This window comes from Agelaius tricolor, unplaced genomic scaffold (genome assembly GCF_023055355.1).
Source record: "Agelaius tricolor isolate 1412-34295 unplaced genomic scaffold, bAgeTri1.0.p SCAF_5, whole genome shotgun sequence".
In the NCBI taxonomy this organism is placed as follows: domain Eukaryota; kingdom Metazoa; phylum Chordata; class Aves; order Passeriformes; family Icteridae; genus Agelaius; species Agelaius tricolor.
Genome location: NW_027269265.1, coordinates 6,325,150 through 6,340,774, shown reverse-complemented (window position 1 = coordinate 6,340,774; position 15,625 = coordinate 6,325,150). Strand labels below are relative to the sequence as shown.

The 15,625-nt window shown below is 47.5% G+C and overlaps 1 protein-coding gene across 1 annotated transcript in view; it reads right to left on the bottom strand.

Annotated features, from left to right (window-relative positions):
• Positions 1 to 584: 584 nt before the first annotated feature.
• Positions 585 to 15,625, bottom strand: part of PRKCH (protein kinase C eta) — a 113,667-nt gene continuing 98,626 nt past the window's right edge. The window contains exons 13-14 of the mRNA XM_071426232.1: positions 2,899 to 3,042; positions 585 to 1,593 (exon numbers count right to left, since the gene is read on the bottom strand). Coding sequence (XP_071282333.1) covers positions 1,447 to 1,593; positions 2,899 to 3,042 — 291 coding nt within the window. The 3' untranslated portion in view covers positions 585 to 1,446. The remainder of the gene's footprint in view (positions 1,594 to 2,898; positions 3,043 to 15,625) is intronic.

The following is a 15,625-nucleotide window of genomic DNA, read 5'->3' as shown; positions in this document are numbered from 1 at the left end:
CCATGTCCAAGGCTCCAGCTCCCCTACACAACTTCCACAGCTGCAGTGGGGTGAGGTCTGTGCAGAACTGTCCCTCTCTACTGCACCTCACCCTTCTCTCAAGTTAAAGCATGTGAGGAGCCCAATACAAACATCATCATTTTTGCAAGAGGTTAGAAATCCTTTTCCTTCTCCAGAAATTTGTATCTGCCCAAGGAAGAGGCTGTAAACCTGCCATAGAGCTTCAAACCCAGCAAGGAGTGCAAAGGAGCTTCAGAAAAATCATCCAGCTTCAAGGAGAACAGGAAAAGCACAGAACCATCTCCCAGAGCATCTGGGTTCCAAAATCTGCACTGAAAAATCATCTCAGACTGCCTGTGGCAGAAGCTTGAGGATGCAACTGATAAGAAGTGCCCTGTGAGTAATGAGCTCTTAAATCCAAACCAAACCAAGTCACTGTGTATCTTTAGATAAGGTTTATCACTCTGATGGGAGAAAAGCTGTCCTTTTGTGTTACCTGTTGGTTGACAACTCTGCCTTCAAGCAGCTTGCCAGCTCTGTGGCTCCCATCGCAATAACACTACAAATAATTTAAGTGCTACCACTTTGGATCAAAATTTTAATGAGGCACTAAACCCACAAAAGGGGCTCTGTGTAACATAATTAAATAGAAAGGGCCTAAATAAACAGTACAACAAGTTATATTATAGTTGAAAACAGCTGGGAGGCAAAGAAAGGAGCATTGAAGATGCATGATGTAAAAAGGCATTTCACAGAATGCAAACACTAAAACTTTTCAACACGCACAAAGAGTAAAACACTACGAGCACATGACTTCCCTTTGATTTGGAAGAATCTGTGTGGGGCACAGGGCATTTGTTGGTTTTTTTTTTCCTTCTGCTAGTCAGCACAATGAAATATTTCACATGGGAACCCAAACAGTGTCAAAAAGAGCCATTTGTGCTTCGGAAAGAAATAAATACTGCAGGAAACAGGTAAAGTCAGTGGGAACATCTGGTTCAGTCAGGCCATGGGATGTTGGATGACATCTCCAAAATGCTGGACAGTGCTGGGACTCCTCAAAAGAGTCTTGCAAACAATCAGCATTGTCACAAGTCTGTTTGGCTCAGGGCTGCAAGACACTTGTTCCATGCTCAAGCCGACTCCTGGAATCCATGGCAAGCGGTGACATCAGGCTGAGCCAATCAGCTCAGCATCCAATGCTCTGTGCATCAGCTATTTACAATATCAGGTTTGTTCCACCCCTGTCAATATTTGATCCAAGAGCTGCAGAAGCCCTACAAACACAGGAAGGTTTCAATTTCACATTAAGGTAACACTGACAGTGGTGCTGCTGTATCGTGCCAGTCAGTGCACTGCTACTCCTTGAGAATGAAATTACTGGTAAACTTGGTTTTCATTTAATTTCCTCCCAGTCCTCTCATCAGCCTTTCTCCAGAGCCACAGCTATTCCAGCAGGTCTGGGTTGGTGAATGAAAAGTGTCTAAATTCATCCTGGTTTATCATTGCAAGGATCCCTTCTTCAATGGGGGTCAGGATGGGCTCTTCTTTTATAAAATCTGGATCAAAGTTGCTCACGTCATCTTTGGATTTCTGTCAGATGGAAAACACAAAGGAAAGACAAGTCAGAAGTATGTATCATCTGCTTGATCCTTGCTCTGTATCTGAGTGCACTGAACCATCACTTCCATAACCCAGGCTGAGCTGACTGAGAGCTTTTTCTGGGCTTGCCTCTCACAGAGCAAAGCCTTTTCCAACCTCTGAAGGTTCTGACAGGGAACCCCCTCTCAGATTTAACTGACAGCAACTCTTGGGGCTTCCCTGGCCAGACATGGCAGGGCAGGGCACATGAATCAGTCCCTCCCCTCAAGTGGCAGCACAGTTATCAGCTGTGTTCCCAAATGGCTGACTCCACACAGTCCCTCCTCATCTGCAGAGTGTCTCAGCTGGGTTTTGGGGAGGGGGTGGAGGGCACTTCTCTTAGTGCCAGCCATTAAACTTGCACAATTCTGAATTATTGGGCCATGGGAAGACAAATGGCTGGCCTCCAGGTGCTGGATTCCTTGCTGTGTGCCACAGAGTGGGGCTGCTTAGAATGCACACACACAAACTGGGTTTGTGGCACATTTTCATGAGGCATGTGTTTTCCTGCTCCCAGAGCAAGATATTTTATTGACATTGAGGTCAATAAAATTTATTGACATTGAAGTCTAACATTCCCAGATCCTGCCCAGCTTGTGGCAGACTGAGCAGGCTGCCTTAGCCTTTGATTCAGGTTAAGGGGCAACTCAAATTCTGCTTTTGAGCTGTCACACCTGCCCAGGTACCTGATCCTGAACCCATTGCCACTGAGAGCTTGCAGAGTGACCACAGCATGAGAGAAGCCACCCCAAGCAATGATCTGAAAGACAAGGAAGCCACAGTGACAACCCCAGAGAGGCTGGCCATGAAGAGCAGCGCTCTTCTCTCACACAGCATCCTCAGGGCTGTGTGGCACCACTGGGGACAGGGGCAGCACTGTGCCCTGTACAGCCTGTCTGCCCTTTGAAGCTCTCACTGACAGTGGCCTGGGCAGGGAGCACTGTGCTGGGTGCTGAACAGGATGAGGATTACTTACCCTGTTTTATCTTTGGGGCAAGCCAAAGGGTACTTGAGTGCTTAACCTGCTGCAGCTGCTTTTACACATCTGCATCTTTTCACTGAGCTGCCTTTGAAAATCCAGCACAGAGGGGAAAAGAGGCAGCTCAGCAGGTGCCCAACCAGCAGCCAAGCCAGCGTCAGAGGCCTCACCTCCCTTCCTTCACCTCTTTGCTGTCTCACGGGAACAAATCTGCCTACAGAGCCCAACAGAGGGAAAAGCCCCGAGGGATGCCCTCCCCCAGCCCCCTCCCCACGTACGATGCGGGGCCTGAAGGGGGGCTCCATCTGCCGCCGGTTCAGCAGCTCCCAGTCCAGCTCCTTGAAGTAGGGGTGCCGCAGGATCGCGCCCTCGCCGCCCAGCCCGGCGCTGCCCAGCCGCAGCGTGGGGTTCTTGGTCATGAACTGCAAAACACAAAGGGATCTTTGTTCCCTCCCATCCGGCGGGGCCACGGGAGAGGGACCCGTGAGCAGCCACACAAAAGTTTGTCCTCAGCTTTCCTGTTGAACTCGGCTGCTGGCCGGACTGCTCAAGCTCCTTGCAATAGAACCACGTGTGAGGAACTTGACTCGCTCCCCAGAGGAAGAAGCTGGGGTGTGTTTCTCCCTGGTGCTTTGGCTTTTGGTGAAATCCTTGATTACCACAGTAAGAAAAGAAAGTTGAGTTGCATCATTTGCAATATTACAAATACTGCCCAGTGTGTTTGGTCATTATTTGTTTCTGTATTCATTTCTCAGGAGTACAAGCTTGCTCCCAAACACCGCCCAGCAGCCAGTCAGGCTTTGGCCCGGACTCAATCCTGAGCTGTGCCTTTTTCCTAAAGCTCTCCCTGCTGAAGCCCTGCCAGATGCCTATGCTTTCCTTCCTGTCATCTCAGGAAACAGAGCAAAATGGGCAAGGCTCTGCCTTTTAGAGCCCCCTGACCCTGAGCTGATGGGAGCAGACAGGTGACTGTCTCCTCTCTTGCTGCTGAAACACCAATAAAGGATTTCATTTTGTAACATTTTTATTCTGCTGGCAGCAAAAAGAAATCTCAAACCTCAGCCAAAGTGCCCTGACTTGCCAGGGAGCAATGAGGAAAGGCAAACATCACACAGATGGTGTGAGAGGGCCCCGGTGGGTGCTCTTTAGGTCCTGATGAAAATGATGAAGTGTGAGTGCTGTGGATATTCTTAAAGGGGAGGAGGAGAATCCTTTCCCCAGGAAGGAAAAGAGCTGGTTGGCTTGTTAGTTTAGAATTACAGCTCTTGAAAATTCAGTAATAAACAATCTTTCCCCCTCCCTCAAGTATTTCCAATTCACTGGAGAAATCAGGTTATGTTTAAACTGGGAAAATAGCTGCTTTTATTTGCCTATTGAGACAGCAGCATAAAGCAAGCTGCACTCCGGTGGAGGTGTCCGGACGATTTCCTGGAAGATGAAAGAGCATTATGTTTAGCAAACAGCTGAAGCAGCCAAAGCAGACAATCAGTCACTGTTTTGGGAATGGCCAAGTCTGCTGCATCTCAGCAATGGGGGAATGAAAAGAAGGGGAGGTGCAGTGAGAAACCAGCTTCATTCTGCCTGCAGAGCCTTTCACAAGGTACAAACTCTCCTAGGACAAGAGGATAAAGGGTCTAGTTATTCCCCATCTAGAGAGAAGGTGGGGAGCAGAAAGATGACTGCCTGATTTATAGAATTCTCCCCAACACCCCATTCTGAGGGGGCTTGCAGGGATGAAGCAGACGGGGCATCTTTAGCTGACACCTTGCAGGACCCCAGACTCTGCTGGCATCAGTACAAACCTCCCAGCTCCACCCTGACCCCCTGAACCCTTTGAGGTCAGGTGCTGCCACAGGATCCCCCACAGCAGAATAATTTTCCAGCATTCTACCCTAAACATCAGTAGAAAGAGCTGCAAGGTACCCCCAGATTTGCAGGAGGAGCCACCAGGACAGGGGCAAAGCTGAGGTGGCTGCTGCAGCTGGGCTCTCCCCATGCTCCTCTGGACTCTCCAGCTCCTGGGGATGCAGCAATTCCAGGGTCAGGCTCAAGGACAGGCAGAACTTCTGCGTCTCCCCAAAGCTGCCAGCTTGTTCCTCACCCTTTCTACCATCAGAACTTCAACACAATTTCTTTTCCAAGAGACTGCCCCAACATTTCTGTGGGATAGTGATATCCCCAGAAACAGCTTGGTTTCCAAACAAGAAATGGGTCAAGCCAAAATGACTGAGAGACCTGGTTCAGACAAGCCTTTGCAAGCCTTGAACTAGGCTTTTTTGTTTTGCAAAACAGACCAGAAACCTCCTGGCAGCCCAGTCTTTCTCTAGAGATTCATTCTTTGTCCCCACAGATGGATATCTGCACCTCACTAGCTCTGATTTGCATTGCTGGAACACCTAGAAAGCTCAAACAAGAGCAGAGCATGCTGGTGCTGGGAGTGGTATAGACTGAAACATTCCAAAAAGACAAGAAAAAATTGGAGAAAAGATCTGGGAATACATCACATGTCTCCTGGCTCCTGCCCTGCCGCCACCTCCATCACACCAGGAACCTTCTGTTAAATGTGGAAAGGAAAAAAATAATCATGAAAGTAAATAAACTCTGAAAAGGACTGGCAACAAACTTTGCTTGGGTTCCCATTTATGCCCAACCATATAAGACCAAAACCTGAACCCAACTGCCCATTTCCAGACCAGTTCAGAGCCCTGGGATATAAAAGTGTGTTTATATTCCTATCTGCTTGATATATTCCATGTGATGCCAAAATTGCACCAAGCAAAGAAATCCAGTGCAACAAGTGAAGAGCCAACATAAATTCATTTCTGGCTGCTTAAAACACCGTTTTTGTTAGGACAATGAGGATTAGGCAATGGCCATCCCTTAAGGTAACACAACATTCAAACCAAAACTGTTCAAATTCGAGTGGCCAGCTCCAATTTTTCCATTTTTGGACCCAGAGACTGGTAAACCTCAGCTGGGTAACTCTAGGCACCATCCACCCCACAAAGGAGGCAGGAGAAGGGTGAAGGATTCAAATTCATCTGCTGCTGGAGCACATTTCCCTGGTTGGTTCCTGAAACTGATGCCAGGTTTCCACAAAACCCCTCTGAATTATTCCTTGCCTCCAACAGAAATGAGCTGACCTATGGTCAATGCTGCTGCCTCTCTGGCTCTGTAAAAACAGGGCTGAGAAGCACAAGGGGCTGCAGTGACCCCACAGCATCATGAACCACTCTGGAGAGCACTGCCTAAGCCTTTTCTGGAAGCACCCAATGCAAGCTAGCAGGACCTTGGAAGTGAGTTATAGACCATGCACTCTACCAAGAGTATGAACACAACGTGCAGAGGCTCCCCTTCCATGGCAGTCACACTCACACTGCTCTGCTTCAGCCAAAATGTGGCACAGGTGCCCAGGGAATCTCAAGGTGAGGTTGGATGGAGCTCAGGGCAGTGTGGCATGTGAAACACAGCCCTGCAGCCTGGGCAGTGCAGCACCATGCCAGGCTACCCAGGCCTGGGTGCACACACATCCTCTGCACCCAGGGGCTGCCCATGGCTGCTCCTCCCTGACATAAAATCTCCTGGTGAGTTTTGGAGGTGGCAGGCCCGTCACAGCCTGGTGAAGGGGGTGTGTTTCTCTGGCAAGAGGCTCCAGTCTTTATCACAGTCTTTTATCATTTGCAGGAGTGCAAATGATGACTCCAACAGAGACAGCACTGATGTTCTGCACTGGAACAGTTGCCTGCTTTGCTGTAAGAGGTATATAAAATGACAGAATGAAATTTTTGAAGCCTGCTTGCACTAAAATACAAATAACAAAGCCTCTCAAACACTATTTGAATTCACCAGGAATTACTGCACTGACACAGAAATGATAAATTTTCAGTTTGTCTTGCCCAGTAGGCAGAAAAACCCGAAATACTCCAATGACCTCTCAAAGGCTCCAAAACCCATGAATCTGCTTCCTCCCTGCCTGAGGCAGCACTGACATTTCTCTGCTGCAGCAGGGCAGCATCTGGCAGATCATCTCGTGCTGCCTCTGCTGTCTGATGGCACTAACAGCAAAGCAAAGAGCTCAAGATTTCTGTAAAACTTAATTACACGCTCAGCCTCCATCTCTGAAATGAGTATCTGCAGCCCATGCTCCTGTCCTGACCATGTGAGAGGCTTTTGTGCAGCAGGAGGGGTGAAGTGCTGAGAGGGGAAAGCTTTTCACAAGTGTAGCTCCTCTTCCCTGTGATCCCCTTGGCTGCAGTCAGAAACAGCTGGAAAATGTCCTACAAAGTGTTTGCTGTTCCTGGCATTCCTGGGAAGGCCAGAGGTTGACACTTGCTTCACAGCTTTGATAGCCCTCAATGTCCTTCCAAGGACAACTCTCCAATGCAGGTGGTCAGAGATGTTCAGCAGAAAGTTTTTTGTGGAAAGATGTCATCTCCTAATGCTTAATTATCTCTATTTTTCCACAATAACCATGAATGCAGCACAAACCTCAGCCTCTGGCACACAGATGAAGAAAAGAAGAAACACAAAGAAAAAAAAAAATGAACAGTAACAACAACAAGGCAAACCAGAGATGTTCCTGAGCAAAAATAAACCCAAATCCAAGATGCCTCCCAGCAAAACCAATACCAACACTATCAAGCTCAAACCTGAACCAGGCTGTCAAGCCCTTGCTCTGTGACCACATCCAGCCATGGGAAATTACCCCATTCCCAGGGTAAGGAGCCCCTTGGGAGCATCCTCAGACTGGGATCCTTTGGGCTACACCAGTTTGCTGAGCAGCAAACTGGAGCAAGGCTCTCCCTGACCTCAGCTCACCCTCCCAGCAGCACTGCAGCCAAAACCAGCAGCTGGCATGAGCCAAAACCATGACTTCATGAGATCATTTGAAAACCTTTACTGAGAGAAAATGCAGCAAGCCATGACAAGAAATTAAAATCTGGGGATTAGTCCACAGAGAGCCCGTGAAGTTACAAGGAAAAAATGCTGCCATAGCAGTGCCAGCCATTGGGGAAAATCTGTGTCAGCCCTGGGAGCTCAGCCTGCAGCAGGTGAGGGGATCTGTGCTGGTCCTCCCCTTCACCCACAGCTCAGACCATGCTGGGAAGGGCTCCAGGACTCCCAGGACACCGGGCAAGGCTGTGGTGAACTCTTGCAGTGCTGCTCACATGCAGCATTGCAACTTCTGTCTTAAGAGGCTGAGTCTGCAAATCAGTCGAATGGCCTGGGAGTCACTGCAGGGATGTTTGCACAAATCAGCCATTTCCTTGCTGATTTATTTCCTTGAATTGCAAGTCTCCTTTCTCAACACTGGAATCCCTGATTGGTTTTACACAACTGATGTATGTGTTATTTGCATCAGGACAATTAATTTCATGAGTAATATCACGGATTACGTGAAATTGCATCATGTTCTAGGAAAACATTAACAAGGCTCAATCCTGTCACTGCACTTCAGGAAGAGAAATACAACTTTCTGCTCAAGCAGTCCCTTCACACTGTCAGCCATCTGGATAAGAAAGAAATCATTCTTTCTTGGACAAAAGAACCTTTTAAACACACCAATTCCCACCAGGACTCTGCTGTATTTACCCCGTAGGAGAAATCCTATGTCCCAGCAGCTCATCCTTCAAACACAAGCACACAGCAGAGAGGGAGGATATTCCCAATCATACAGGCAGGGAACAGAGATAAGGAAAATTCATCATTTTCTTTTGCCAGGAGCCCAAAGGCAGCCTGTCACAGAGAGGGTGGCAGTACCTCAGTGTCACCCCCTCTGCATCACAGGGCCCCTACTCAAACTGTGGCACTGCAATAGTCAAGTCAAACTGTTAAAGGAATGGAAGATTTCCCTGTTCATGGTTTTAAAATCTGCCTGGTGTTTCTCTCATGTTGGTACCAAAGTAAAGAGCAGAAGCAGCAGCACAGGAGATTAATGCCCCACAGTCTCTCCCCCAGTAATGAGGGAAAGCAGGAGATCAGGAGATACCCAAGGTGCTTCTCTTCATTAAGATTCATGAGCTAAACTAACAGGGCAGAAATTAACTGGAAAGGAAATAAGATTTCTCAAAGATCCATTTGATCTGAGACAAAAGGGAATCATTATATAAATAGAGCAATTACTCTAATTAAGGCTTCCCTACATGAATCTCTCGACTGAATGCTGCAGTTGCTGAAAACAGTTTGGCTGCCCATTATGTAAGGCAAACAAACCCACGGTCTGGGGTGTCATTAGCCCTCAAACAAAGAAAGATGGTTCTATGGTTCTGTCTGTTAATGCCTGTATTATTTTTAATGACTGGAAGCCAAGATTTTTTTATTATTATTTTTTTTAATACAAAGCTGCTCATTTTGAGCCAGAATTTGTCTTTCGCTCTCCTGAGCAAAGCTCCCATCAGCCTCCATCCCAGTCCTGCCAGGTGGTGCTCACAAATGTGCCTCATTTCCCCATGTGAGAGCATTCCAGGGCTTGGACACACCAGTGGGTTACAGGAGGTGAGGGAGGCACAGTTTTACTACAAGGTGAGGTCAGAGAGCTGTCCCATGAAGTCCTTGTGCTTAGGGCAGCTCAGCCAGTGCCTGGCTGTGGCTGTGAGCCAGGCTCTTGGAACCTGGAATCCTCCTTCCTGACCTTCCCTGAGCACTGTGCTGCTGAGCAGCTCTGGGGTCACTATGGCTCTCCCAAAAACCACCTCTGTCTCATCTGGGGATTTGCTCTGACTGCAGACATCAGAGGCCATGTGGTGTTCCTGCTCCTCTCCTGCACACAGAGGGATCAGTTGCTGGAAGCCCTGACTGCAACCAGTGCAACTGAGTGGTGCTGAGGCAGGATGTGACCCCACAGGGTGTGGGTACCCCCCTGCTGCAGCCCTGCCTACCCCAAACTGGGAGCAGGTGAAATCCTGCAGTGCAGAGAAGGTCCAGCAAGCACAGTGCCAGGGTTCAGAAGTACAAGACTGCCCTGAAAGCATTTAAAGGAGAGGGGGGAGGAGGAGACAGAGTGTGAAATATCTGTTATCTCCTTTTCCAGATAAAGAGGGGAAGGGAGGTAAAAATAAGTCTTCAGCCCAGCTCCCTAAAAGCCAGAAGAATGTAACAATAAGCGTGACAGAAGTCACATGTCCAATGTGCCAGCCCCAGGCAAGAAGGACAAAATGTCAGTGCAGTGGGTATTAAGCAGATAAATTTGATCTCACTTTCCCCTGGTACAGAAATGGCTGCTTGATGCTGCCCAGACAGAGCTCGAGGGAACAAGAAGGATTAACTGGATTGCAAACAGTGCTGAGCAAGAGAACAGCAAAATAAACCAAGGTGGGCTGACTAGCAAAATAAACCCAGGTGGATAGAGCAAGTCCCATGTGGGACAGACACATCTGGCTCCAGATCTCCCAGTGGTGTGAACTGAGGAGACTTTGCTGACTACCACAATGAAATGCTGTCTGAACAGCTACAGACTTCCTCACTGTGCTAAAATCTACCTGTTTCCTTGCCTCTCCCCACTCATCAACACCAATGTAGAATAAAAAGGCCACAAGTATCAAGTGCATTGGCTCCTGAGGATAACTACTGATTTTTGACACTTCTGCTTTTGGCACTTCTGTAATCAGTAATAATGAGTAGACACTAACTTCAGTCATTGGCTATATGGAGTATTTGACAAAGGTTTTAGTCAGGATGACACCCCAGAAAGCTGTGCTTTCAGAACTGAGCAGACACCCCCACAGGGGTCACCAGCTGCAGGGCTGCTCAGACAATATCAAAATCCTCCTGCTGGTTTTCAATTACCACAGTCAGCCTACAGGTACAGCATGGGGATATGCAGGTCCATTACTAAATCAATACATCAATCAGAGTAGCACAAACATGAAGGCAAAATGAGCATCACACTTATTAACAGACTGGGAGCATGATCCCACTCTCATTTTAAGCAGGAGTAAAATCTCCCTTGGGTTGCAGGGGAAAACAATTAATCCTTTTCTGATAGTCCTGTCAAGAGGAACTGGGAATCTGTTACACAACCCTGGGTGGTCTATTTACATAGGGTCAAGTACAAAGGGGACTAAAGTGCCCTGAACAAACCTGTAAAGTCCAATAAAGAAAAGAAAAAAAACTTCAAAGGAGCTTTTTTTTTATTTTGTAGTCCTGGCTATATTTAAATTCTTTTTATTTTAAAGTTCCTGAGAAGACACAGCATGTCATAAAGTTCAAAGCTGGAGGGATGAGTAAGACCTAAAGCCCTGGACAGTTCAGTCAGTCAGAGTTTTGTTACCTCTATCACAGTGTGAAGACCAAGACCTCCCAGTTAGATGGACTGGCCCCTTCTGCCAGGGGCTGCACAGCCAGAGCTGGCCCAGTCCTACAGCAATCATTCCCAAACCCAGGCTGGACCCAGGTTCTCAAAGGAATCCTTAGGACCTGCCCCAAAACTGGATTTTAATGGACTTTACCAAACCCCTTTTGTGAGTCTTTAAGATCAGTTTAGATATGGCAGAGCTGAGGAAGGAGCCTGGGCCACAATTCTTAGGCTCAGACATGGGAATTGCTCCTTCCTGAGCACCAGGGAGTTAGGAGGAAGAGAAGATGGAGAAGACAATGTTGGCACAATGAATACACCTTCACCTTCCCCCACCTCTGGCAGGAACAGGAGGATGAGTCACACCAGGCTGCTTTAGGAGCTTTTTCTGAAGGAAATCTGAGCTTGCACAAAGCACACTTAAACGAGAAGCTAATTTCAGCCTGTTGGAAAAGGAATGGTAAAAGACCTAATGATTATTTCAAGATGAATTTGGCCTGGGCAAGCTCTATACAGGTATCTGTAGTTTTCTTTCAAAGTGAATTATTCAGGAGCTTGGACACTGTGAGGAAGAGGAGTGCTTGAGAAAAAGGTGTGATCAATCAACAGAAGAGATTAAAATTACTGGGGAAAGCTCTTTGCTTTTTAAAAATCAGGAGGGAAAAAGTAAGAGACAGCAGGTTACAGATATGGATGTGCAAGGCAAAAGAGGTAAGAAGGCAAGCTGTGGTGGGGCACAGCCCTGTCACCTCACCACGGTGTGTTTATGGCAGAAATGGTCATTTAAAACTGCAGAGCTCCTCCCCAGCTGGGAAACAACAGGCTCCAGAGCCCTGCTTTTGCAGCAGTGGCTGTGGAGCCAACCAGGAAATGCAAGATAAAAGCATTTCTGAAAAACAATATAAAGGAAAAATGTGTACACAGATCCAACACGGAGCTTCACAGAGAGATTTAAGTATCAGCCTCATGCTGAAAGCCAAAGCTTAATCAAATTGTGCAAGGGAATTTATGGAGACTGCCAACTCTGAAGAGATGCCAAGGAGAATAATTTATTGGCATTTGAAGGCACTTTTAATATCTATCTGCCTTTTTTAGCAGGCTCCTCAGCTTTGAGGATAAAGCAATGAGCTCATCCAGCTCCCTCTTTGATTTCAGTGGGTCCACCATCATCCTTTTCCTTTTGAACTTTGCCTAAAAAATACATCTGGCTCATTCAGAAACAAGTTCATTCTGTCTATTCCAGCACTGAATGGGAAACAGATTATCTGCCTTTTTCTGTCACTTGGAAAGGAAGAACCTGGCCCAGATCTGCAGGAAACAAATGCAAAGGGGAGACACAACTTCAGCGGGGTGACACAAGGGCACCATCAGCATCTGGCTGCCCCTTTTCACTCCCTGGAGGTGCTCAGGAGAGGGCTGGGAAGCACAAACAATGGGGTTTGGTTGAGTTTACACAGGGGTCAAAGAGACTGCCCAGGGCTTAGGGAAAAGGTGAGGCATGAAGGCAGCAGAAAGCACAGAGATGTTGGAATGAGTGATGTGCTGAGAGAGGAGGCAGCTGCTTCTGACCTCCCCCTATCCAGAGGTGCTCAACCCCAAACAACTGCAGAATATGAACAGAATAAACCTCTCCAAAGTCCAGAGGACCTCACCCTCCTGCTGATGTCAGGGGTGAGCAGCTGCAGCAAGCAGGCAGCTGGGATCATCCACACCTCTCCTGAATTCAGACATCCTCGCCAGCAGTTTGGAAACAACCCTTTCCCCTCTGTCACAGCAGACTGCTTGCTTTGATGACATTAAAAAATCTGCCTCTAAGTCTTTCTGCTGTAAGAGCTCCATCCCTTTGCCTCCTCTCCTCATCAAGGCATTTTCAGTTTGCCCACAGTGGTGGGGCCAGTCTGGTTCAGCACAGAGCATTCACCACCCACAAAGCCTTTCTGAAAATAAGGGGGTTTGGGCACTCAGGGGGGCACCCTTAGGGTGGGCAGTTCACTATGTTTGCTCTCCCTTAGTAAGCCCTAGATGAAGTGTCCCAGGGAATTTTCTTTTCTATCTGTATGTGGACACTTCCAGTATTAAAAGGGAGCTTATAAAAAAGAGAGAGAGGGACTTTTTACACAGGCAGATAGAGACAAGGGGAACAGTTTTGAACTGAGATAAGAGATAGATATGAGATATAAGGAAGAAATTCTTGGCCATGGGGTGGTGAGGCACTGGCACAGGATGCCCAGAGAAGCTGTGAATTATCCCTGGCAGTGTTCAAGGCCAGGCTGGGTGGGGCTTGGAGCAGCCTGGTCTGGTGGAAGGTGTCCCTGCCCATGGCAGGGGGTGGGAACTGGATGGAGTTTAAAGGTCCCTTCCAACCCAAACCATTCTGTGATCCCTCCACTCTTTTCTTCTCAGCCCCCATTGTGGTCCGTGCCTGCACAGCCTGAATCTCCAGGGGCTCTGCTGGAGCTGTTATCCTGCATCCAGCCAAACTGGACTGCCCTGTGCAATGGCCACGTGGGACACAGGTATTCAGCTATTCACTCCTCAGTATTTCTTTGGAATGACAACTTGTACTCCTCAGGGAGTCCTGGATTCAACTCATACACACACACACACACACAGAGTAATAAAATTTATCTCACTTTATCATCCCTGAAAAATGATGGGAAACACTGCTCCTTTTCATGACAAGGAGGGACAGAGGAAGGTACCTTTCAAATACAGCTTTTGCTCACCTAGTGTCAGCTGCAAGTTTAGGGAAGAAGAAAATCATACACCTAAACACACTTTCCTAACTTCCACCAAACTTATTTCTATGTATGCACATGGGTACACACAGGAAATCCCAATTTCCTCACCCTGTAGTCTGACAGCCAGAAACAAGTCCATAAAGCACAGATCATCAGAGCAGTGCTCCTGCTGACCTCAAAGTACCATTATTGCTGCAGCTGAGTCTGAAGCACCAGTCCCAGACAGGACAGCCTCCTGGAGTTAACCTGACAGTGCAAAGGGGATTTTACACAATTCTGCAAGAACAAAGTCTCAGTGGTGTCTGGAGGGGGGAAAGGAACTCAGTGACACAAAGCAGGAGAGAGTTCATTCACCCAGACCATTTGCCTTTTGAGTCACTTCCAGGCTGCCGTTCTCTAGAAACACAGCTCAAGTTTTACTTTTGCATCCTTGCCATTGTAATACTGATGCAATTTTTCTCATGCTTGCCCTCAGCCTCACTTTCCCAGCCCTCTTACTCTTCACACTAATTCAGGGGCATTTGGGCTCCCCAGTGCTGTTCCACCTGTGCTAAGAGAGAGCACAGGCTGCTAAAACCACAGCAAATTTCCTCTGCACCTTCTTCTTTTCTTGTCTGGTGGTTATTTTTCACACAAAACCCACTTGGAGGTGGATATAACCACTTCTGCCCACTCTCTTAACTCCAGTAGTGTTTTTCTCAAAATGGACATCTTTAACCAGCTAGAGGAAGAACAGGCTTTAGTCTCATTTGTGTCCCCAAAACATAAAGCTACAGGCAAGGCTGCCTAAGCCTCACTTTAGGAGGGAGCATTTCAGCTAGGCCAGAAGTGTTTCAGAGCTCTCATTAAGACTGGGGGTTAGCATAAAAATGCCAAGAGACGTCCTTGGCTTTAGCAAACTCAGCTGTGACAGGAGTTTGGAAATCCAGGGTGCAGAAGACAGAGCAGTGCTAACACTTCCCTAGGGAGATGCTGCTTTCCAGCCCCTGCTGTTACCAGGCTCTGAGGGTGAAAACATCTAAGCTGCAATCTCTCATCCAAATTTCCAAGCCTTTGGGGGCCAAGCATTGCTACTTAAGATCACCAGACAATGGAATGACTCCATAGGCTGAGCCCTTCTCTCCTCATCTGAAACCACGCTCAGAAGGGAAAATCCCTGCAGCTTTCCTGGGGAATTTCCTTCCCATTACACCATCGACTTCTGAGACCTGATTTTCAGTGTGTCCCTCCATTCTGCCCTCAAACTCAGCTGCCTGTGAGCCAGGCAGGGTAGCTGAACTGCATTTGAGAAAGGCATGCACAAAGTGAGTGTAACAGGCTGCCAAAAACCCACCCTGCTTATGGGAAGCAAGAGGATTGTATTTCATTTTGCAGTTCACTCAAAGCTTCAGCCTGCCTGGAAAGCTCCCCTCTCTGCTCCAGCACTTTTTGGTGGTGACAATTAACAAATTCAGAATATTGATAGGCTGTAACAAAGTAATCTCTAGCTACACCCTCCCTGTAAGAGATTTGGTGCAGCAGTCTCTGCTCTCTGCATGCTCACACAGTTTCTCCATGATCAGACCCTGGTGACTGCTCTGTCAGCTGATGGCAAACAGTATTTGAAATAATTTATTTGACACACAGAAACCCAACAGCTCCTTGTAACTGCCATGAACTCCTCGCAACTGCATTCAGGTAGGGCAATGGAGAAATTAAGAATTAAAATCAAAGCGAAACTTATGTCTAGAATAAGCTGAAGTGGTCTGAATCCATTCAGCAGCAATTCTCCTCCTCTGCACTTTTATTACTCCTACAAGCAAATCCATGCCCAGTTTGACTTGCTCACACAAGCAGAGGAGGGCTCAGTTTGAGTCCTCTCCTCCTGGCTTGAAGCACCAGTACCTGAATTCCCCAGTGACACATTCAGCAGGGCAGGGTACACAAGTGAGATGTTCAGCTTTCCTCCTCTGAGAATACTGACTTCATCAA